This window comes from Haemaphysalis longicornis, unplaced genomic scaffold, assembly GCF_048455015.1.
Source record: "Haemaphysalis longicornis isolate Haplotype H1 unplaced genomic scaffold, Haemaphysalis longicornis Haplotype H1 scaffold_4, whole genome shotgun sequence".
NCBI lineage: Eukaryota > Metazoa > Arthropoda > Arachnida > Ixodida > Ixodidae > Haemaphysalis > Haemaphysalis longicornis.
The window spans coordinates 117,676,100-117,700,342 of record NW_027526361.1 but is presented as its reverse complement, the minus strand read 5'-3'; the positions used below and the strand labels follow the sequence as shown (position 1 = coordinate 117,700,342).

The 24,243-nt window shown below is 48.5% G+C and overlaps 1 protein-coding gene across 1 annotated transcript; it reads left to right on the top strand.

Moving 5' to 3' along the window:
• The first annotated feature begins 4,375 nt into the window (after positions 1–4,375).
• LOC144179961 (ubiquitin-conjugating enzyme E2 Z-like) lies at positions 4,376–8,980 on the top strand. Its single transcript, XM_077708376.1, has 2 exons — positions 4,376–4,495; positions 8,789–8,980. The coding sequence occupies exons 1-2, from the start codon at positions 4,376–4,378 to the stop codon at positions 8,978–8,980; spliced, it is 312 nt and encodes a 103-aa protein (XP_077564502.1).
• The last annotated feature ends 15,263 nt before the right edge of the window (positions 8,981–24,243 follow it).

Genomic DNA, 24,243 nt, shown 5'->3' with positions numbered 1-24,243 from the left:
GGGCGGGGGCGAACAGCTTTCTCATGAGGGATTCGTTTGCTGTCACCTGCGTTTGTCTTTGAATCGCAGGCCGTTCTCTTTTTGATCATTCATGCTTGTACTTTCAGAGTATCGGCTTTGATTTCGGCACTTCGTCATTTGATTTTCGAACGCAAGAAAGCTTCGTGTTGCTACCATCTTTGTCGTTAGACGGAGGGGACTTGAGCTTTTTTCATCTAGCCCGGTTAATTCCAGCTGGCGTTCCACTGGCGCACTGTGTCGACGTTACGCAGCATTTAAAGCACCGAAATGGCGCGTACCATCCGACGTCCTGTGCAGAAGAAAAAAACAGTGGTTGATCCTACTTTCAAAGCAATCGGTGAAACAGGAAAGTGAAATGGTCCTACAGAGGAGCACTTGAATTTTCATGGTGCATCGACGTGAACTTGCACATAGCTATTTATATTTCGTCGGTATGGCACCGTTAGACGCATCAACACTAGACACTGGATTGCACGCGCCGGAGCATTGCATACATACGACTGAAACCACAGGCACTGTGTGAACGAAACCGAACGGGTTGTCAGGAAACCGTTCGGTGAACTCACGCTCCGCTGCAGCGAAAGAAGCATAATTTGCATGTCGGCGGCTGTCTTGTGGGTGTGCTTGGCGGGCGACGTCCTGCTTTCGGGTCGCTTCGGCAAAGGTGCGACCACTTCGGTCCTGCGCTGTGGCGTGTACGGCAAACGGTTGCGTTGGGACGAACTCTGCTGGCGGAACGCAAGAGGCAGAGTTCGTAGCTTGGACTGTAAATGAGTGAACGCCTTCCACTCCCCTCTGGCGTGCCTCGCACCAAAGCAGTCACGAGTGTGACATTCGCCCCTCGGCGTCCTTGTTTTTTGCGACACTTACTGCCGCAGTTTTCTTACACGGGTCATCACACCCGAAGCAGTAGGCGGCGGAGAAGCACGGCAGCTTACGCTGCCCTATCGAGGCGCCAACTCTGGGCGCTCATTAGCGTCATGATGCACTACTCGCTTCACCTCTCCTAGAGGCAGCACCATCTGAATAGGGAACGTTATGCAAAATAGTCCATAGCTTGAGTTCATAGAGTAGTTGGTAGAGTTCTGAGCACCACCCTTTGCAGCGAGAGAAATCGTGGGTTCGATTCCGCGCCCAAGCGCGTAAATTCGATTTTTTTGGCGATGTCATTTCCGTTATAAATATGACGCCAGTGAGGTCTTGGTGTATACTGGCATCAAACAATTTCCTGTTAAAACACACAATAGTCAACCCTAGGACACAAAAGATTTTCTTAGATGAAGCCGGCCTAATTCAGAACTGATACTGTTCATTTCTCTAGTGTGTCAAGCGCTGCAAGGAATAACTGAGGAATGATTGCATGTAAATGTTACACAAGCAGCAGAAAGTTCCAAACCCAAGCATGGCGAATCATCAGCGGGCAATGTGGCCGAGCTTGGAAATACCTCGGCCACATTTATTAGTTGGTGTTTGGGTAAGGGAACAAGCCAACAAATGGACAAGCTCCGGAAGGCCAATATTGGACAATTCTTGGCAAGGCATATTCTCATGATACTGCCATGCCTATGCGTGGACCCGATGCAGTACTCATGCACATTTGTGGCTTTCTGACCAGTACTTATGGCCAATGCCTTTTCTATGAGTTGCCTCGAGGCCAGATTCCTGCCTTATACGTGCCATTATGCAGAAAACTATTTAATGCGCACGAATTTATAATTTTGCTGTACAATGACATGTACCAAACAAAAATCAAGCTGCAACGCACAATAACTGAACTGCATCAACTTTGGGAAGCAATTACGGGACTTACCAAAAAAAAAATTTAGCGCCGTAGCACAGCAGATCGCTTTGATTACTTATTTATTATGTGCATCAAATTTTCAACGAACCCGCCGCGGTGGCTCAGTGGCTAAGGCGTTGCGCTGCTGAGCACGAGGTCGCGGGTTCGATTCCCGGCCGCGGCGGCCGCTTTTCTGATGGAGGCGAAAAGCAAAAACGCCCGTGTGTACGAGATTTCGGCGCACGTTAAAGATCCCCAGGTGGTCAAAATTAATCCGGAGCCCTCCACTACGGCGCGCCTCATCGCCTGCGTTGCGTCGGCGCGTTAAACCCCGCAATCAATCAATCAATTTTCAACGAGAAACCTGACTTGACAGTGTCAAGAATACGAAATCAGTTTGTTCAAAACTTAAACACGAAAGCAAAGCACAAACGTAATAATGGACAAAAAATAAAAAGCTCATGTAGCGCAACCAGATCCATGCTTCGTTGTGCTGCCCAGCAAATAAATCTGGTGAAGGTTGCGGTGACCCAGTGCAGTTGGGCTCAATCGTAGCTTCTGGTTAGAAAGATGGCCCTCTATCAGCTCTTCAACTGCGTAGTGGAGCCCCATTCTAAGCAGCCTCTCCGTGGACGCACTCATGGGAAGACGAATGCCCCGCTTATCCGCCTTTCTAATCTTTATATCAAGCGTCTTTATGTCCTCCTTGCCAAGAAGATAGGGTGTCACGTAAGTGATTCTCGAGAGGACAAAAGCTTGAATTAATCGATGGGTATTGGCTTCCTTGAGGCCTCGCTTCTTGGTGGCAACTCGCCTGATCATGTGTGTGATTTGATTGATGCTGTGTTTGAAGCGCTGCAAGGATCGCCACTCTTGGTGTTGGGCTGGAAATGTAGGCCCAGGATCTTGATGATGGGGCTTGGAGTGATGGCCTGGCCATCAAGGAGTATTTGAGTGTCTGACTTGGATGTGTCGTTTGGCGGGAGGGCGGGTGACAAGGAGTTCTGATTTTTGAGGTGAACACTAGAGGCCACAGGCTTTAGCATATTGGCGTATTAGAAGCGAGATTGCATGCGTTGGTGTGAGCTTCCTTTAATTTTGTAAGTCCTAGCGCATGCTCAAGGTGCGCACGCGGTCGCTACACGTGCCTTGGGCGGAGCGCACAGCGGCGTGAGAGGTCGCGTGACGTAATCACGTGGCACTCAGCGAAAACGCGGGGGGTAAACCCGCAGATGTGCTTGGTGAGTGCACCGCCGGTCTTCCCTGTTTCCGCGTGGGCTCGTAGCTCAATGGGTAAGACAACGGGTTCACGCTCCATTACTATATTAGTTCCGGTGCGATTCCTGGCGGTGCCAGTGACTTGTTTTATTGGTTCGCGAGAGTTTTTTGTTGACACCAACGGTCGCGAAAGAAACCTTGGAGGGTAAAGGTAAAAAGCTTTGGTTAAAACACTGAACACTGCCCAACCGGTTCCATTCAGCTCATCTAGACGCCTGCTCACCCTTCAAAGGAGACGCCCACCAACAGACTTGCGCTTTTAGACCCCCCCCCCCGGATGCTATGGAGCTGCACGAGGACAGTCATCCGCTTGTCACGTTCAGGGACATAACCCAGCATTATCGTCTACAGAGACAGTCCCTACCATCGCCGCACGCTGAACTTTCCACAGAACAACTACCCTACGGCTCATACCCTCCGACGTGTCTTCAATCAATGCACCTGAATCGCTACGACGCCGAATGCAAATTTTGCCCAGAAGTAAAAACACCCCGACACATAATCGGGGTGTGCTATTTTAGCCCTGGGCACCCTACTCTCTTCCCGTCAACTACCCAACAACAGTAATATGAGATGTTGTTATGCAGTTTTCTCTGCCTACCCAGCTTCAGCTGGTGGACAGAGCACAGGCGGCGCGGAATGCATACCAGTGAAGAAGGAACCGCTCCCCTAGCCCGCCCTCTGGCCGTTCAGAAATCTGAATACCAGGCAGATACACTTCAAACACAGTCACCGACACCAAAACACACCTCATGGACAATCACAGGAGTACTACGGCCACACTACGCTTTCAATGCCACAGATCAGACGCCGTCCAAGCGACGCGTCCGTCCGGTCCTAAGCCGCGGCGACAAAGGGAGTGCGCGGAAGCGCACATCGAAGTAGTCCGCCGGAGACAGTTGCGTTAGGACACACAAATGATTCATGCCTACACAACACCTCGCACGCTATTTTGTATAAGCTGCACTCTCGTTCGTACAGGCCTTGTTTGGTGGTATGGTGCTGCGGCCTTCTTTGTAACTACTTTTTGTTGCATTGTTGCCTGTTCACACGCAGACGGGAGTGATTATACACGCCAGGTACACGGTATAGGCATGACCTCTGATCGCTTTTATCGGTTGTCCAAAGGTTCGCCTCCAATGAGGTTTTTAAGTGACGTCCCCGTTTTCTCGGCCCGCAACCAACCTTTCCGCTGATGTACCGATGGGTGGCCCATAGCCCGGAAGCCCATAGGAACCAATGGGGTTTCCAAACATTGGCAATCGGCCACTTACGCTTGAGTAATTCCGTGCAACCATGAACTTTGGGAAGCACTGCGCTAACGCTTCGCTTGCATCCGACAGGGACATCAAGGACCTCCACGAGCAGCCACCTCCTGGAGTTTTCGCCGTCCCCGAAGAGCAGAACATAACCAAAGTGAGCTGGCTGTCCCTTCATTAGAATTGGACGTTTCAGCTCTGTGTTCGCAGCGAATGAGAAGTTTAAATCTACTGCTCACGGAAAGTAGCAAACTTCACAGCACAGAAGGGATAGAGTGATCAGTCTTATCTACATACTTAAAACCTGTACCATTTTCAGCACCAGTATCAGTATCAGACCAGTAGCACTACTAAATATCGAAGGTAATGTTCAATCAGCATGCCAAGGAACGTGACTTTAGGGTAGGTAGCGAAGTCTTGGAAACAGTAAGCGATTACGTCTGTCTTGGGAAAGTCATAGGTGTTGATGCCAACCATGAAACAGACATTACCGACAGAATAAGCATGTGGTGGGCTGCTTTTGGTAGAAAAAATAGCATCCTGACTGTAATCTTACTCGGTCACTCATACAGCTCGTATTTAACGACTGTGTTTTGAAGTAATGACGTACGGGGCAGAATTCGGAGATTCAAAAAACGACTCGAAAGAAAGCTTAGATCGGGCAAACGGTCTCTGGAAAGAAGGATGCTAGGGATCACACGGAGGGATAAGAAAACAGCTGCCTGAATTAGGGAACACAGCGGTAAAGACAGCATATCTCAAATTAGGCGAACAAACTGGGAATGCGGGGGTCATACCATGCGTATGAGAGACAGCAGGGGGAACATCCGTTTGACGGAGTGGCTGCCAATAGACCGTAAAGGCAATAGGGGTCGGCCAAGGACTCGATGGAGAGATTAGCTGCGAAAATTTAGGGGGAAACGATGGACTCGGCTAGCACTCGATAGGCGTAGCTGGAGATCATTAGGAGAGGCCTTTGTCCTGCTGTGGACATTACCAGGCTGATTATAATGATGATTACGATCATCTTTGCTTACCCACCGTAATATTCTGGCTCATATATGGGAATATGAATATGCTACACCACTTTCTACGGTGCATTCCGACACTTCAGTGGCGTAGCCTCTTCAGCACACCGGTAAATCAGGGCAACTTTTATCTTGCCCCGACGTCATGTCTCTTACTTTTATAACCTTAATGAAGAATAAATGGTAAAAATGAGATTTGAGTAAAAAAAAAAAACGATCCGAGTGAAATTTCTGTAAACGAACCTAGTTACATGGTTGTGGATGTCATCTAGCAAATTATTGAGGCTCCCTAAATATGACTCCAGGCAGACGGCGTGACTAGGCACCATATTTACTTTTTTAGGCAACAGCGTGTGACTGGTAATTTCGTAGGAGGAAATCAGGAACTCTGCTTGCTTTAAACGACTCAAATCGCGTCTATTTTATGTACACAGCCAATAGGTGGAAGTGAACTGAATAGGTCGGTAAGTTTTCCAGCACCCTCGCCTTCATCAAAGGGGCCAAGCCATGAAAACCTCCCTCGAGGAGCGTGTTTAACGTTTGCAGACATGAGCAAGCCTTACAACCACGCTAAACGTACACCACGTGATTATGCAGTGGAGTAGCAGGTGTGTGTTTTGGTTCTACCGTAGTTTCGAAACTTCTAGCGACCCAAACACCTATCGCAACCCATTTAGTGTGCCAAACGAGATGTATGCGGTATTTGTCTGTCATGAGGCGCAAGTTACATCGGAGAAATTGGGCCCCCGGGATATATACCATTAAGGGAGCATGAACACGCTACGCCAAGCAAGGAGCTATCGCATTTAGCGACTCATTGGAATGAGTACGGTTGTTTGGCAAGATTTCAAGCCACCGTGTGCAGGTACGAACATGAAGGTCAGTGAACTAAAGAAAAAGGGAAAGCTCAGACTAGCGAAAAACACTGAGACAAATGCGTAAGCCAGCCATCAGTCATGCTATCAGAAAAAATAAATTGCATTTGGATAACAACCAGCGACTTGATGCCGAGTATCAATTTCAATGTGTTTATATTCGTGATGATAAATTTAATTGTGAGTGGCGCTCCATTTGTTTCTGTGCGCAACTACATTCGTGTTGTTGGGTCTTTTAAAGAAGGAACGTAAATCGACTTGGTCAGCACTATCATGATGTCTTTATAGAATACCGAGGTAAATGTCTGGTACCTGTGACACCCTAAAAATCAATATAGGCACAGCGAAGCAAGACCTTCTTTAGCGGCGTGTGAACCCTATAAGTGGGAACTAATGATTACCATGATTTGCGCGGATGACTGCTTGGTATCCTCCCCTGGAACTGAGACTCAGACAAAGTAAGGGGAATGGAGCTCGCTACCCAAAGCGTGGCCCTTGCAAGCTCTCAGTAGGGCTCCGAAGCACTGGCATTTCTGTGATAACTCGGGCAAGAGCGTGTTACGATCCCGTGCAAAGCTGTATGCGGCGGATTACAAGGGGCTTCTTTGATATCGCACCTGTTCGCTTTTCTGTCCTGCCATGGCGCACTGCGAAGCCACATTATCCGTCATTTGTCGCGACAGCTTATTCCGCGAGCTTGGTGTCTAGTCCAAGTTTCTTCTGGTTGTTAAAGCTAGCTCTAAATGAATCCACTCCCCGTGCAACCAGCCACACAGAGTTGGATACAGCGAAGCCCCCATACAGCGGAGGACCCACTCTTTATAAATGCATCCCCGAAACTTGCATTTGCAAGACCCTCTTAAATGCTGCTCTTCTTCCTCACGTCAAACCTAACTGGATCTCTCTCAGGAAGCAAAAGACTACTATCTTATTGCCTATACGCGTCCGTCCAACCTCATTTGAAAGGTGATTTACACACGTTTCTCACTGTGTAACATCATATATAACTTGCCGAGCACGTACTCTTTAGGTCTGCATCAGACGCGTATGATATTAAGCTACCTAACTCCGTGTAACTAATGGTATCAAACAAGGAGAGCGTAGCATTGAGGCCGCATGAATACATGTTCATTCTCTTTGTAGTGTCGTCCGCAAAGCGTCATTTTGGAGGAGGTGGCGGGAATAGTAGAGGCTGGAAACGAAGACAAGAATTCTTAAAAGCGGAGAAAGAAGGCCATTCATATTTCAAATACATATTCAAAATAGACAACGGAAGAGGCATCGACCCAGTAGAAACACACGTAGAGATAGAAGCATGGGTAACATTGTTCCCGTTGCAGCTACCGGTTCACCGTGAAACAACCACTCTCCCATAATTTTTACGCTAATTTTTATTGACCGGGTTCTGTATCGCAAACTCCGCTTGTATGGAACAATTGCACAGTTCTTAGGCCGCCATTGTGAAGCAGCTATCCTGGTAGTGCTATGTTGATTAACAGACGTAAAAGGAGATGTAAAAGAGATGTGCGTTCGCGGCGACGTTTCATAAGAGGAGTGGGAAATTTCATATTAAGAAAGGGTGTCAAAAACCGCGACACCACCTCATTAAAATTATTTGCAGCAAGCCTATACGAGGTATTTAGAAATCTCGGCGGTGCGATTGAGCGCAGAGTATGTGCTACATTTACGATTTTCGGATCACATCATCTTGTACGTTGACACGAACGAAAGTGTGCTCGAGAAACTGTACTCACAAAGCCGTGCCCTTAGGTTTAATATGAATATGGGCAAGACAAAAGTAATCCCTAAGAACACTTTTCAGTTCAGTCAATGAAATTCTAGAAGAGATGGAGGACTGCTTTGGGCTAGTTTTGAGTACCCATCAAAACTAAGAGAAGAAAATAAGGCGTAGTTATACTGTGGGCTAATGAGCATCTCACCAAGCCTACATCTGTCGCTAAATAGACAAGTACAAAACGAATGCGTACTTCTGGTGATGACTAATGGCTCAGAAACTTGGAAACTTACTGACAGCGAGATCAGGTCATTCCAACCAGCCATGGAAAGAAGAATGACGGTAGTAACGCTCAGACATAAGAAACAAGCACCTTGAAATAGGGAGAAAATTCTAGTAGTAAATAGCCTACGTTTAATTATAAAAAGATGGGAAGTTCGGCTGGATGTGCAACGGGGAGAACTGGAATTAAATGGACCACCACTCTAACGGAGTGACCACTGCCGACGGCACTGGAAGCAGAAGAGCGATAGCCAGATGGAGCGATGCAATAAGACAATTTGGTTGAAGAAATGGATTCTCACGGTGATGGATAGAAGCAGTGAAAAGTCAATGGGTGAGACCTTCATCCCGCAGTGGAAAAAAACATGCTTAAGATGATCTTTAACCCTACACGTACTGAGGTGCTTCCTAAGTGCAGTTCCTGAAGAATGCTTAGAGCGTGTTTTTAAGACTCACTAAAAAACATTAAGCGGGAGTCTTGTTTTCCGAAAAGAAACTGCCGTGACCATCATATCCGTATGTTTCTGCAGATTCACGGCCTGGTGGTGGGCCCCTCGGACACTCCGTACGAAGGAGGCTTCTTTCACTTCCTGGTCAGGTGCCCTCCAGACTACCCCATCGCGCCTCCGCGAGTGCGCCTCTTGACGACGGACGGCGGTCGTGTGCGCTTCCACCCGCACCTCCACGCCAACGGCAGAGTCTGTCTCAGCATGCTGGGGTGAGCAAGAGGGCCTCCCATATCAGCTTCCACGCGGTATGCACATGAGCGATAGATAAAAATTCCACGCGTACAGATCCATAGCACGCGTTTTACAGTGCACCTGTTTAGTACCAGGGCTCCGAGAATCTGACATAGTCCTGAGGGACTGCGTGCCTTTGAATTTGGAAGCGTTCATGTGTATGCGTTTTGTTGTTTACGGGATTGCTTGCTTACGTTTGGTACGCGCTTGCTTTAACGCGAAGAAAGTATAATGTTTGCCGATGTGTGACCTACGTCGGCCATAACTACGTCACACAGGCTTCTGTTTATCGTTGATTCAAGTGCTTGCGTGCCAAGCCCCCTTTCCTTCCGCTCTGCCATTGTGGCAGGTACGGGGCACGTGACTAGTGTCGTACAGGCGAAGCACTATCTGACAATCCCCAAAGGGAGTTTCTACACCTTCCTGATGCGAACGCCTGAAATGGCCCGTTAAGCAGAACAGCCGGCGTACCGCATCCGTAGCAGCGAAACGGGCCCTAGTATGGGGTGGTGGAAGGAGAATAAAAGTAATTGAGCTGAAATGAAAGTAGGCAAATGTGCAACAGGATGGAAATCAAACCCAGGGCCTACAGAGTGCCAGTCTTGCAGGAGGCCTTGACACCTTTACGGCTTCATGGCTCCAGCCAACGGACATATAGTTCATTTCACCAGTTGCGTGTGGCAGAGGTCCTTTACATTGTCCTCTACAATGCATCCGCATCAACACGTCTAACTCGTGGGACATTCTGTGGCGGCTGACTGACGAAAAGCCACGGCAGAGGCTGGTACATTAGCTTTTCAGTCCCCTAGTTTGGAAGTTTAAACCGAAATACCCAATGCCTATGGTCGTTTGCTTCAACCCTTCCCCATGGAATGCCACGGTGAGTTACACACTCTGATGTGGCTAGATTGTAGAGGACAGTGCAGCATTTCCTGTGTCGCACGCAGTTTATGATAGGAACTATAATGAATGTGTTGTGGCTCGCGTCTTGGAATACGACGCAAACCGTCGCGCAGCTTGGTTCGTAATGAGTTGGACTTCACTGGAAATATCACTCTCGACATGAAGGTAACCATAAATTAAGGCCGAGTATGGGCACAGCAGCATGCTCGTTTAGGTGATTTAGCCTGTGAAGATTACAGGTGCCGTCAGAGAAAGAGAGAAACGTTTATTAAATAAGGGGTGTCGCGCTTGTTCTAGGTATGGCTCCCTCCTTAAAGGGGCCCAGACTCGTCTGCTCCTCTCCTAGCTCGAAGAATACCAGAGTGGGAGCGGGGCACCGATGCCTCCCTTAGCGGGAACGCATTCTTGGTGGTGTTTATTGAAGGCCAGATGATAGGACAGGCACATCTTACATAAAATAAGTTAGGAGGATTTTTGCATTTGTTACATTGGTTTCAGAGTGTTTGAGGGAACACTTTGGATAGCCGGGATTGTTTGGGTCAGTGTTTGTGTGTAAAGTTCACAGTGTTTGAGTGTCTGCTCTAGAGATATAGGGAAGCTCAAACTCTGACCCGAATACAGAAAAAAACTTACTCAAACAACTGCCGGCTATCCAAATTGCTCTCTCAAACAGACACAAACGTATGCAATATGTGCGGAAATCCGTATCTTATTTCATTTAGCTCAGGGTAGTTCCGCAAAATATCATTTGGCTGGACCGTCCATGTACTCACCCACAAACACAATTATCACATCCCAACTCAATAAAATTGCCCATTGACGATGACAGCTTTCGTGATACTCTAAAAACAGCCCAATCACAAATTCCAATTTGGCTGCGACATGAGCATAACCAACAAAGTATCCAATACCCAGCCAGTGAGATTGCCCAGCGACTATGACGGCTGTTATCAGAGGTTCGTGGAGGATTCGCTAAATTTCACTGGATGAGCCATAAACACGTGAACTCGAGGAAACATTATGTTATGTTCAATTATTGGAAAATAGGTATTCCGGATTTTCGTCTTACAATAGAAGCGCTTAACTGTTTTCGCAGTTTTCTTGCATCTGTATCGCACTGGCTCCGGGCAGATGCTGTTGGACACACAAAAAACTTCGCACGAACATTAGCGTGAACCGTGCACAATTACGTTGATAGGATCTGTATCATATTTCTACCGATACTTTATTGGGAGGGAAGTTGTCGCTTCTGGTGCCCGGTTCAGCTTTTCTTTTTTTGTGAGAACGTCTGTTTTGCGTCTATTTCATCGTGTTGTACGTCCCGTTGTAGGCAGGTTTTGGAGCCATCGATTTCAACGCGTCTGTTCTTGCAAGCCCATTTTAAACAAGTAAAATTGTTTTAAACTACCTTTTGTCTTTATTCGAACGTATTTTGAATACCTCAAACGAATACGATTTTTCTATAACGAAGCTTAAAGTTTTCACAACAAGGGGGATGAATGTCTGAAGATGGCAGCTGCAGTCAGCTGTTTCCTTTGGCAGTAAAGCCTAAACAATGCTGTGGTTGCTCAGTTTTTTGCAGTTGAACTTCATGTTTTATGCCCGTGACAATGGCGTCCATCAAACACTTATGTAATTCGTCATCAACGCACTTATGGCATGCTGACACGAGCTTTTCCAAGAACCTCGAATGGTGCTCTATGGCGTTGAGATCTGCGGTACTCTCCGAGTGAAAAAATGAATAGATGGTCGGGATATTCGTTTCTTAACTGCGTACCTGCTTCGCGTCAAGTGTTCAATTGTTAAGCTGTATGCGTCAAGTACCAATAAAAGATTATAGATTTCCTTCCCGGTGCAGCGGTCGCCCGCTGGACAACTATCAATCTTGCAGACGATCGTTTATTTCAGTTTGTGGCGGCCTCGGCGGCTGCGTGTATGCCCTCGTTCACGAAGGACTGCGACGGCGATACCCTTTCTTTGCCACGGATTGCTGTCTGAAATCCACCGGTAGCAAACCAACGATGGGCGCAGATCACTTGGTCACAGCCACCGCACATTTCGGTTCGTGGGACGGAAATTCTGGCGGAAAGTTTCTGCAAGCATTTCGAATGGGTCAGCGCTTTTTTCTTGCCCGCCTGTTCCGCGCGGCGAGCCAACAACCAATGCAACAACCGCCACATTCATGCTTGAACTGCCAAAATTGTCTGCTCCAAATCGGCCGCTCCGTGAAGCCGCGGTTCAACGCAAACGCTCTGCCGTGCTCGCGTTGCGCCACATCCAGCTGTTCGCATTTAGCCAATCGGGGCTCGCTCAAAACGGACGCTTTTCAATCAAATGCGCACGAAACGGAGAAAACTGAGCGATTCGCCCCCAAGATGAATTTCTACTGAAGCCATATTTTTTACTCGTTTTCAGCAACTGGGGTGGCCCGGCCTGGAGTTCCGCCCAGAGCATTGGAAGTGTGCTGGTGTCTATCCAGTCACTCATGATTGAAAATCCATTGGACAGCGAGCATATGTTCCTAAAGGTTTGACTTTTTAAAGCAAAGCTTTCTACCTCTACCTGCCAACGGTTCTTTCGTGGCGTGCGGGACAAGAAACTCCAAACGCGGCTAGGGAGAGAGAGCGCGCTTTTCACTCACGAAGCACAGTGTAAATGGCGCGGCGAAGGGGCGCTGTTACCCAGCGCTCCCCGCGCTCACCCAGGTGAGTGCGTGGGCAGGACCCTTCCATCGGTTTTGTCATCTGCTTTAGCGACGGTTGTTTTGGTCCTGTTTAGGCGTAGCTTCGCGTCCGTTGCGCGCTTCCTTCGCAGTGCTTGATTAACTTGTTCGACAGCACCGCCCGGGTACCCCGAACCCGACGGAATTAAGTGGTCGTACGGCAAAGATACGTAAAGGATTGGTTTACAGGGCGGGAAAACAAAATATAGAGACCACGTACAGACATCTGGCCGCGAGAGAAACGCTGCCTTTTGCGCACTGCTTGCCACTAACGGGACTCCGTTTTCTAAATTTGTGAATACCAATTAGGTTGTGTTTTAAGAGGTATTACTAAAGGCGAAAGGAGCAACTGATTCTGCTAGATATCGAGTATAAAAGTTCCCTAAGCTTTTCGGCAATTCTCACACTTACTAAACTAACTAGTTTCAATCGGTATAAATGGGAATCACTAAGCTCATACGCCGAATTGTTTCGGTGTCTGCGCTTCTGTCGCGCGGTGGTGTAGCCCCAAGCTAGTACATCAGGATGGCGATGCTCCACTGCCTCACCCTTCGAAAGACGCTCCTCTCCGTTTTATTCCTGCCAACGCACGGCCGGGCTACAGCTGCGGCGTTCGCCGCTCTAGCCCGGCCGTGGCTGACGCTGCTGCGTTCGAGAGCCGCCCCGAAGAATTCCAGGTAACGGCTGGCAGAATCTCTGGTTTCACTCTTTGTATACCCACGTATGTGAATTCAAGTGACGTGGCATGGGCACTTGTTGTGGGTGTCCTTTAAAGCTCTGCTTTCCCACCACCTTCAGAGCGTGGATTGGAGCCAATTTTTTTAGTGTTTTTTTTTTTTTTTCATTTGAGTTCTTTTTAACCAACCAAAGCTCGGAAGCTCAGAACGAAAAGTTAGAAAAGAGCTCGTGATTTTAGAACAGAAGATTACAAAAAAAAAAAAAAAACACGAGAAAGTAGAAAATGAATCGATATTTTTCTCAGTTTACAATTGCTTGCGCCAGCGTTAGAGTGGTGGAAAGATATCGTTTCCGTTGAAGTGGGTCTTCCGATAACCAATTGGTGTACTCTTTGATGGAGATAGTTCAGTGAAGCGCGCTTAGTACGCAATGCGGAAGTTTGGCTGCGCCACAGACTCGCTCATTACAGCGCAGCGCGGAACTCTTCCATTTCAGGTTTTTGTCAGTTTGTTTGGAGCAACGAGCAATTACAAGGCCCTCGTACAACACGAAACAATCCGAGTAGCAGTGTGCGGCACGGTTGAGTCCTGCTTGAACGAAACCTGCAATCTTCCACCAGCTTTGAGGTAGGTCTCAAGCACGCTCTGTAGCCTTTTTTTAACCCGAAAGCGTTATTAGACCCATTGAGCGGTTCTTAGTGGGCAGTAGCCGTGCTTATCAAACGTACTCGGAAAAGCGTCATTACCTGAACTAGCGCCAGCCCCAACATTACCTAGTTGAGCTAAAAAAAGGTGAGGTACGACCACGAACGCTAAGCTATCAAAACTGGAAGAAAGCCTACATTACTATAAGCCGTGAATTAAAATGTGTCCTATTTTAAAATCACCGCAGTACACGGCGTCTTTTACTTGAACATGTTGATTACTTCAAGAATTTCGGCGACCCGGTTGTCGCCGCAAGCTCTTTGGCTAACGATGGATGGTGACTCTGGGCCAAACATCAGCGAAAAGCCAAGGCGCTGAGTGGCACGGCCAAGTTACAAAATAAATACCGTGAAGCACTGACACTTTCACCTTCTCGCCTAACCCATTCAACACGCCGAGCCGCACACCTTCGCGCCCATGTCATGACATAAGCGTACATGGCCTGCTTCTTCAATGTGCGGCACCTTTTAAACTGTTGTGGCTTGTCTCGCTCCCTACGCACACGTCGAGTACAAATAGAGTATGTTCTCAATGCAGCAGTGGCGTTGTGAAATGCTCCTTCGACGACGGACTAACACTACCGTGCCGTCAATCTTGAGACCAAACTTATATGCCTTCTGCAACATTTTTTTGGTGGCCTCATACCAGTGAATCTTTTCAACATGCAGGGAGGTTGTCTTCAAACTCTTCCTTCAGTACTACGACAGCTACGAGAATATTGCTAGGTCCCTGCGGCATCTGGACGGTTCCTGTGTGAAGGTTAGTAGCGTTCCATCTCCCCGCTTACAGCCTAAATTGAATTGCTAATTCTGAGAATCAACAGTATTTTGTGTCGGCAGTGACACTGTTCAACAAGTAAGCGGCCATGTTGGTTGATAACGGCATAATTAAAAAAGTTCAACGCAGTTACGCCATGCGAATGTAGATAACCAGTGGAGATGTATAGCAACTGTGGATGTACCCGTATCTGTTTTTCTTTCAAAGCCACGGTAGAGTAGCGCGCAGCAAGGAATCCTTCACGTTCCACTTTAGCCTATTCGAGAAAAGTACGCGGTAACACGTTCATTGCGCGTTAACGCTTCGCGACATCTCTACGATTACCAATCACCACCTTATCTTTCTCGAACCACACTCGTCATACACCTCAGAAATGAATCCTAAATGTCTGTACCGAGTGACTCGCTGTTACGAATCGGCCCGCCACCATACTTTCCCGCATCACTCCTCGGCTGTGCGGCGAAGCCACTGCGTGCGCCTTTGAAACAGGTCCCTCCTTGTCAGTGATTCATGTTCTCCTCCCCTCTCTCGGACTCAACGTGCTCTGACGCTATCGTCTGCTCACGAACTCTGGAAAGTGTTGTGTGTGTCTGTGACGTTCGTGGCGTGTTGCCGCTTGTTGGCGTTTTGACCGTTACGGCTTTTGGGTATAAATAGAAGCCGCCCAAGCGCTGTAACCCATTCCTGTTTGAGCAGCGAATCCATGCTGTCGCTCTGCTCGAGTCCTGTACTGTTACCTCGCCCGTCGGGGCATTGGCTTCGGCTCACCTCTCCCTATGAAGTAAAAAGTTACGTTAGCCTACGGCTTCTGGACTCCTTCACGGCTGCAACAGCGGCTGGCCGCTCGTCACACCACGCTACCACACTTATGTCGGAGGCTAAGGAGCTGGATTTCCGAACATGCCGCGGAACGTTCTCCATGACTGGCAGGTCCGGAACGTTTTGTCCGCGGGCTTTCACATCTCTCCTAAAGCGGAGCGCGTCAGCACGTGCTAAAACCCGCGGGAACCTGTTCGCGTTTGTAGCGCGAACTGGGCGTCAGTGCTCCCCACTTCACGCCCGAACACATGTGTACTGGCGAGTAGAAGAGCATGCGAGAGATCACGCCAAGAACGTCGGGCAGAGTGTTCTCGAAGGTAGAGCTGGTCGACGCCCGGCGCTCTTCACGAGTGGGACGCTCGCGTTCACTTGGGAATTTTAAGTGCGGAGCACTTTAGGGGCTTGCCTTAAGCCGTCGTAGCTCGTTCGCTGTCACGCTGTTTGATTTCACGTGACTGCCAATTTAAGTAGGCGCAGCGAGATAACGTACCTAAGTAGAGTCCCACAACGTAACCGTAACGGCGCAACACAGAAGCGTCGAAAAACAAGCGGTTTATATAGTCATAACCGATCAAAACTCCTGAACTGCTGGCGCTTGTCATACATCTCCCCGTTGTTTAGCGCAACGAAAACTACAGGTGCGTTTGAGGAAAAATCTGTGCATATAACCGGCATCCCCCACGTACATTTATTTAGGAAGGCCCGGTACGTTGGTTTTTACTATATTAAGCGAAAAAAGAGGCCGCCAAAAACTACGTGTTCCGAACTGCGCACTGAGGGGCCAGCACGTGTGAGAAGAAAGCAATCACAAAAAGAACATAGCTCCCGCTCGGGTTTATCCAGGTTGGGCGTACGCGAGCACTGAGAAGGCGGCTAATTTGCATTGCGTTGGACAAACCTCCGTTGAATTCACCAATAGAGGAGTGAGGCAGGGAGAATAGTGTGATGGGTGGTAGCAGTGAGCGTATAACGGCACTACAGCCCATTATGGCGAATCGCTGCTCTGCGCTTCCGTCAGCTTTTACGTTGAGCGGAACGGCTTTAATTTCTTAACGGGATAGCGTTATTAGGCCCATTTTTCAATTTCCCGGTGGCTGCTAACCGTCCGCTATCAGCCGTGCTCATCAAGTGTCCACGGAAATACGTCATCGCTACCAGCCGGGAGCTACGACTGAAGCAGCAAGATTCGAGGGCTAGCCTGAAACGGGGCAACTGAAGTGTGGGAAGGAGGACAGTAATACTACGGCGGAGACGAAAGAAAGCACACGTACTTTCAGCAGGTGCCGCGCCTGCGCAGTGAAGTTAGTTGAATGCCAAGTCGGTGGTAGCATACTGGACAGACACGGTCACCAGCCATGCCCGCCGCTGACGCCACCACATCAAAGCGTCTTTCCACCGGAAGATAAAAATAACATTCCGGGAATTCATGAGTCTCTGGGCTCCGAGGCACACCGTAGCGGAAGTTTCCCGAAAACTTCGACCAGCTGGTGATCTTCAACGGGCACCGGAGTGTCAACACTCGGGCGTTTCAGTTTTTTTCTTCCATCAGAAAGACGGCTCGAGGGGCGGGGAATCGAACCCACGACCTTCGGCTCACCAGCGCGACAGCTTACCCTCTGGGCCGCCCCGAAGTGTTCTCACCGGGACTGATGCCGGCACCAGCATTAGGTCAACTAACCAAAATGGGGGCAGAGGATTAACGCCAGCCTCTCCGAACTCACGGAGAGCATTGATTATTAGTAGAAACGAGCTAAAGTAAAACCGAAGGGTCTAATCACATGAATTTTCAAACTACGTTACAAAATTCCCGTGGTTCTGTGTCCGTTTGTCAAACGACGAAGGGCTCTGCGCGGCCAAGTTAAAAATCACCCTAAAATACGTACCTCGGCCCACACCGCGAACCTTGGCCCACACCGGCATAGGCGGTAGTGAGGCGGCCCACCATCAAGCTCGAGCACTGACCACCCGAGCAGACCCCTCTTTATCTCCTAACAACAGTGCCCCGACGGCTTCTCAGTATGCACTTCTAACATATCGAGAAGTCGCTCAGCACTACCGACTCCTCCGCAGGCACTATCCCCCACCGCACCCGTCGCTAAGGCACGCTGCCGCCAACATGTGGCGCATCCTACAAACTCACTGCTTCCCCCACAGAACCACGCTCACACACACGCACCCACACAAGTTTCCAACACCCCACTGCCTTCTTTGCCACCAACGTGATACCCACTTTCATTCGCTGGGTGAGTGTCCGCACGACCCATTTCCCTCCTACCCCACACGCCCCACCACTGGGAACAGGCCTTGGGGAGCTTGGACCTGGCGGTTTAGGAAACTCTAATCGCACGGGCCCTTGCGGTCGCCGAAGCCATATGAGCATCGGGCATCCCTCGCCCCTAAATCCCAGTTGCAAAATAAAGTGGTTCTCTCTCTCTCTCTCTCTCTCTCTCTCTCTCTCTCTCTCTCTCTCTCTCTCTCTCTCTCTCTCTCTCTCTCTCTCTCTCTCCTCTCTCTCTCTCTCTCTCTCTCTCTCTCTCTCTCTCTCTCTCTCTCTCTCTCGCTCTCTCTCTCTCTCTCTCACTCACTCACTCACTCACTCACTCACTCAGTCACTCTCCCTCTCTTCGCAAAATGCAAAACTTAAGCATCAGATAATAAGCACTTTGAAACACTGACACTGACACCTTCTCGCTCAAGTTGACCAACAATCAACCTCTGGCCCAACCTGCAGGCGCAACGCTTACATCTTAAGCAACAGAAACGCAGAGGGACTTCGTCTCTCTTGGGCCACGGCAGCAGCAGCGAGCAGCAGCGATTACCCTTCGCTGCTAGTCTCTCTGTCCTCGCTTGCCTTCAGTGTTCGTGAAGCATAGATCATAAATACAGTAACTAAGTTCGAAAATGCTTTCTGGGAGTCGAAGTAACGCTATCGCGCCTTACATCTTAAGACCCGTACGTAGATGTCACCTCAACTTTTTAAAAGTCCGGCCGATATCGTGCCCATAAATTAACATTTGCATTTTGGTTCTAGTCATGGTCTTGGCGGATTCTGGATCATGTCTTACTTGTGCTTAGGGTTCCCTAAAGTTTTTCGCATGCCATCTGTGATTGATGGCTTCTGAGTGTATCTGAGAACTGCTTGGCCATACTTGCTTTGAACCTGCAGTTACTTTTGCATTTTTTCACCGTTTGATAAGCGCGTTTCTCGCCTCCCAGAAATGAGCGTCGTTGTCTACAAAAGGTCATCCTTATTGGTTTGTGTAGGTCTTGGCATGCTTTATTTTTGTATTGAGAATGTCCTTTGTCCAAGCGTCAAGATCGGGGTCTCTGCCCTTCTCTTTAGTTCCTGCACTTGTCCCATTCAGGGATTTTTTTTTCATTTCAATCTTCTTGCTTTGGTGTGGATCGAAAGGGCGATAACTGCGTGGTCGCTTCATGTGCTCTTTTGTATGGGTCCAACTAACGTGTCCTTGATGTAGCCATAGTAAGGTCTGGGTTCGTGTTCCGTTCTACACAGTTGCCCGGTCTAGCAATTTCCTGTGTGTCATTATAGATTGCGTATCCTACTTCTTTTAGCGCATAAAGCAGATTACGGCAATTGCTGTCGTTGCTGTGCCCCCGTGTTCGGTGTGGGCCGTTGAAGTCCCCAGTAGTAGGTGTTCGCATGCACATCGCGGGGTGTTGCTAGGCGCCACCCTCACCACAACGATCACAGAAAAAAATGTATTGAAGTTCTCTCTCTTTCTCTCTCTCTCCACCCGACGGCGCCTGTACTGCGCGGTGGGGTTGCCTGCGGAAGATAAACAGGAGCTCCGGAACGAGTACGAACTGTTGTGCCAGAGCGCCCAGCCCAAATTCGCTACACCGGGCGACGCGCCGACAGCGCGGCCGATTCACGCCTCGGCCAAACCGCCCGTCGTAGATGTGCCACAACTTGCAGGCGCCGCAGAGTCGCTTTTCCCTTATCAACGGCTGGGGCGAATCATGCCTCGGACGAGCGGCCCGCGGCAGATACGCAGCTACATGCCTGGAGGCGGCGGCTTTGGCTGACGTAATCGCTTCGCGTCCATTCGTCGGATTCAAACTTCGGCCAGCGAGAGTCCTGATTGGGAGCGATTCAAACCACTAGCGGTTGCAAAGGGCCCCCGGGTGTATAAAAAAGGGCCCATCTCCCCGCGAGGGGGACTCGAGTAAATGCGTCGCATAGGGGGTGGGTGTATTGCGTTAACGTTTAATGTTTGGGGAGTTGGTGGTAGTGAATGCGTTGTATCAGCAGCTTCTTGACGTAGTTTGAATGAGTCAAGGATATAAGGCGCGTTCGTTGCCTTTCATTCTGTGTCGGTTTTCTGGCGCAGTGGGAAGAGCACCATGTACTTCGCGTTCCGCCCACAGGTAGTGAATGCGTTGTATCAGCAGCTTCTTGACGTAGTTTGAATGAGTCAAGGATATAAGGCGCGTTCGTAGCCTTCCATTCTGTGTCGGCTTTGGGGCGCAGTGGGTAGAGCACCATGTGCCTTGCGTTCCGCCCGCAGGGTCGTGGGATCGAAACCAGGCACCGGTAAGTATTATTTTTTTATATAGTGTAGGGGGAGGGGTGCGGACCTGTTGTTGAGAGCGAGGAGGGTAGCGTGATGCGGGAGAGGAGGAGTGGGGGAGAGGGCGAACCTGGAACAGCTGTTGCGGACGCCGAGGCACGCCGACAACGCCGGGTGACATCGTGAGTTAAAGAAATGCTCTGAATTTAACACACCCGGAAGCAGCAGCGAGCGCGGCACTTTTCGGAGGCAACGAGTGGAGACGTGCTGTCGCATTTGTGCGAGCCATGTAACGCTGTTGTTGCCTTTGTACATACTGTATATAAATGTTGCTTCAACTTTTCGTCGGATCGAGAATTTCACCGCTCTGCTCTGCACCGCGTCGATTGCGGACGTAGCGAGGCAACGTGGCAGCACAGGTGACTGCGCTAGGATGGCCAGTCGCAACAGTGGTGGCTGTGGTGAGAGGGTCCAGTCCCAACAGAACATAACTCGTAAGATTGAGCGCAAAAGTGGACAGGAACGGCAAAAGGCCAAACACAAACTCTATTGTGTCCGGTCTTTTCGCCGCCCCTGTGTACGACGAATGAAGTACCGACTAGGCCAATCGACCAAGGTACTAACTTATAGATACGAACATACCGGCAGTTATATTTTCGCGAAAAGGAACATTTGCAAGTCTATATTTTCCAGTCGGCACTCACTTTCATTTTTCTCTGTCACCGTAGTGAGAGGGGGATCCTTTGTTTTCTCTCCATGATATTTTCCAGCTTGCAGATTAGAATATGAGCATCGATACTACGCAGGAACGAAGTACACAAACGGGCATCATGGGCAAAGGGCAACAAAATGAATACAATAAAACTATAAATAGTGAAAACTAAGACAATCTTTCTTTCCTCCGTTCTCAGGATCCCGTCGGTCACAAGTGTACAATCGACTACGATGGACTGATTAAAAGGCTGCAGAGTTTAAAGGAGCTGGTGAAAAACCAAGCCAACGTTGCCACTGGCCAAGGTTTGGCATCAGGCGGCCTAATGTCCGGTTCAAGCAGCATCTAAGCCCAGTAAACCCAAGCTGCAGGTATCTTTTTGCCACGCTTTAGACTGCTTTCAAAGCTAGTACATTGAGAACAATAAAAATTGGGATTTTATTATTACTGAGGTACGACACGTCAAACGCGAGTTCGAACCTGACAAAGGAACGAATGCATGGATGGAAACACTTTTATTCAGTATACATCATTGGCCCTTTCAACTGTGTTTTAGGAGTGGGGTAGTATCTGTTGGACCTGCACGCGGCTGCCTGAGCTTGATTGATGCTCGTCCGTTTAGCTCCTAAATCACCATTGTCTATTGCGTGCGTGGTGTCTGATATGTGTGGACACACCCAATACATGTGGACCATGCTTGCGAGACTTTCACAATGTCTAAATTTTGGTTCAGAATGGCCTGGGCAGAGTATATTCAGTAGTAACGAATTGGTGTAGGTTCAAAGCTGTAATTTCCGCCAGAAAGGGACAAGGTGCTCAGCTCAAAGCAAGGAATACCCATTTTCGGATGGCAAACTCCGCGAAAATGAACCTGAAGGGCATTTTGTCATTCCGTTTAAATTCGCATGGCTTTTCACAAAAAATACGGCGAAAGTATAGCTGGAAAAAAATGCTTCAGGTTCTTTCTTACCCAGAGTTATTATTTTAATTAAGAGCTGTTTACCTCAACATCAGCAATATTTGTTGGCGCCGAACCTCACTGATTTTCAAATGTGAAATTCACAACATATGTATCTTTGTTGCAGGAAATTCCCAAGCCCCCAGGCGTTGGAATTACGAAAGTCACGGAAAAAGCAAGAATATTACCTACCACCCTGTGCGAGCAAGCTCTTAACCTTGAAAAAAAAAAATGGTGAAACACCCGCTTAGACGCGGAGAGGCGCAAATTGAAATCGTGTTTTCCTGTCGAGGAAAAATCTTCAAGATAAAAATAAATGAACGTATCTCGAAGAAACGCTACAGTTGGCGGTCAGATTCAATAAAGTTGACACTATATAGTTTTCATTCGAACGCCGTCAATATTTTCTCTCATATATCGAAGCGTCGATCGCATTTGCCCACATGAGGGGAAGAGCAAACGACATAGAATCAAGTAGTTGCTTAAATACTTCTTGGAGACGTCTGGTATCTGTAAGTGAGGACATCCCAAAGCATGCACGGAAGTGTTTACTCGAAAATATGAAACGAAAATAATCTAACTGAAAGAGCCATTCCCGACTCAGGGCCCCAGGATGCAGTGCGTAATTAATGTTAGTCGTAATTTTCGCCCCGCAGGCATTTGTGAGGCGGCGCAACGCGCAGACGACGTCGCTGTTGCCACAATCTGCCGCCATACCGCGTGGCAGAAATTAACATGAAATGCTAGTGCTGCCACAGGGTAATTTTGGTAGAAATAGAAGTGGTCAACATTGGTTAGACTGAATTTCACCATTCACTAATTGCTTTCACTATTTTACATCACTTGGCTGCTGAGAGCGCTGATGGTATTAGAAGTTTCGCCTCATTGCATCAGGCGCAATTTTAAATGAGCGAAGCGCCCACTCTGCCAATACTCTGGCAAGAAAGCCAGTTGGAAATATTTTTTACGTGGCCACAATTTTACGACAGATAGTTTTCGCCCACGTCTGCTTTGTTTTCAATAAATCTAACCCTGCTTACCTCACGCCGGCACATAGGGTCGTTAAAACAATTAGTGTCGTACACTCAACATATCACTCAGGCAGAGATACCTACTTTACGTTTTCCTGGCTAGCGTCAACGCGAAGCCATCACAATCTTAATCTTACACTAATATTTACCCAACGAATACATTCAAACAGTTTCTTTCCGCGCGTCATAGAGTGGTGGAATGCTTTGCCTGGCATTGTTCGTCCCAGGAAAAATTTTTTGATAGCCGCAGATACGTACTAGGGCACCCCCACCCACACACACTCATTTTTATTTTTAACAGGGGCGCTTTTTTAGACGAGCGTTATTCGTTTGTCGCACAAAAAAAACGTCGCGGAGATGATGACGTCACCTCGCGCTGCCGAGCAACTCCTGGTACATAGCTTCTCACTCGCTCCGCTAGCCATGGAATGACTCCGCCGAGCCTCACCGGCGGCCATCAAGCCCTGACGTTACTGCACAACACATGGTATAAAGACACGTTTACAGCGGCGTCGTCCAGGTTTGCGCGAGGGCTTGTGCCATCTGAGGTGCAACAGCCGGGTCTCCGACGAAGGGACAGGGGCCGCCAGCTCTGCTGTTTCCCTTGCACCACTAGTGCAGGCTGCGCCAAATTTTTCTTCTCCTCCGTCTTTGCATTGTGTTATAATGTATAGTGTCTGTGAAAGTATCCAAAGCCTAATAATTTCGCAACTATTAAATGCTGCTTCGATCCGACCGATTTGTATTAATTCGCTTTTTTGTTCTTGTTTCTAACCTGGCGTAGCTACATAATATTGATTGTGTTTGTTTCTATATCTGCACTGCACACATTATTTTTGTGCCCACTGCTGCTAAAGTCTAAATTCGGGCTGCAATATTTATAAATACATAATAAATACAAATGTTGCAGCGAGGAAAGTGCCGAAATACACACGCCGGGGGCACAAAAACCTAAGGCAGCTAAATGTGTATAACTATACTGTATGAGCATATCGGGGCGCGGAGTGCTTCTCCCAGAATCCAAGTAAAACCATCATATGAATTTGATTATTCGCTTACAGCAAGTCTTCACTCGGAGAGCTCGCTTGAGCACCTCCTCGAAGTCTCAAGGACATGTGAACATTTTGTGGTCACAAGTCGCTGCTGCGTATATAGCAATACATGCCTGGTGGCTTCTGGAACCATACCCGAATCAAATGTTAAGCATGACGTTGTGCGAAAAATATTTTTCATTCAGCGCCAACTACAGAACAGAACGTTCTGCAAGACACAATGAGTTTAGAGTAATTAGTCACGATATTGCCGCGACGTCAAGGAGCGGTGAACGTGCTGGAACAATTTTGAGACAAACCTTCATTGCTTCGGGCCAAGTGGCTTAGCCAACCATCCTGATAAAAATGATGAGT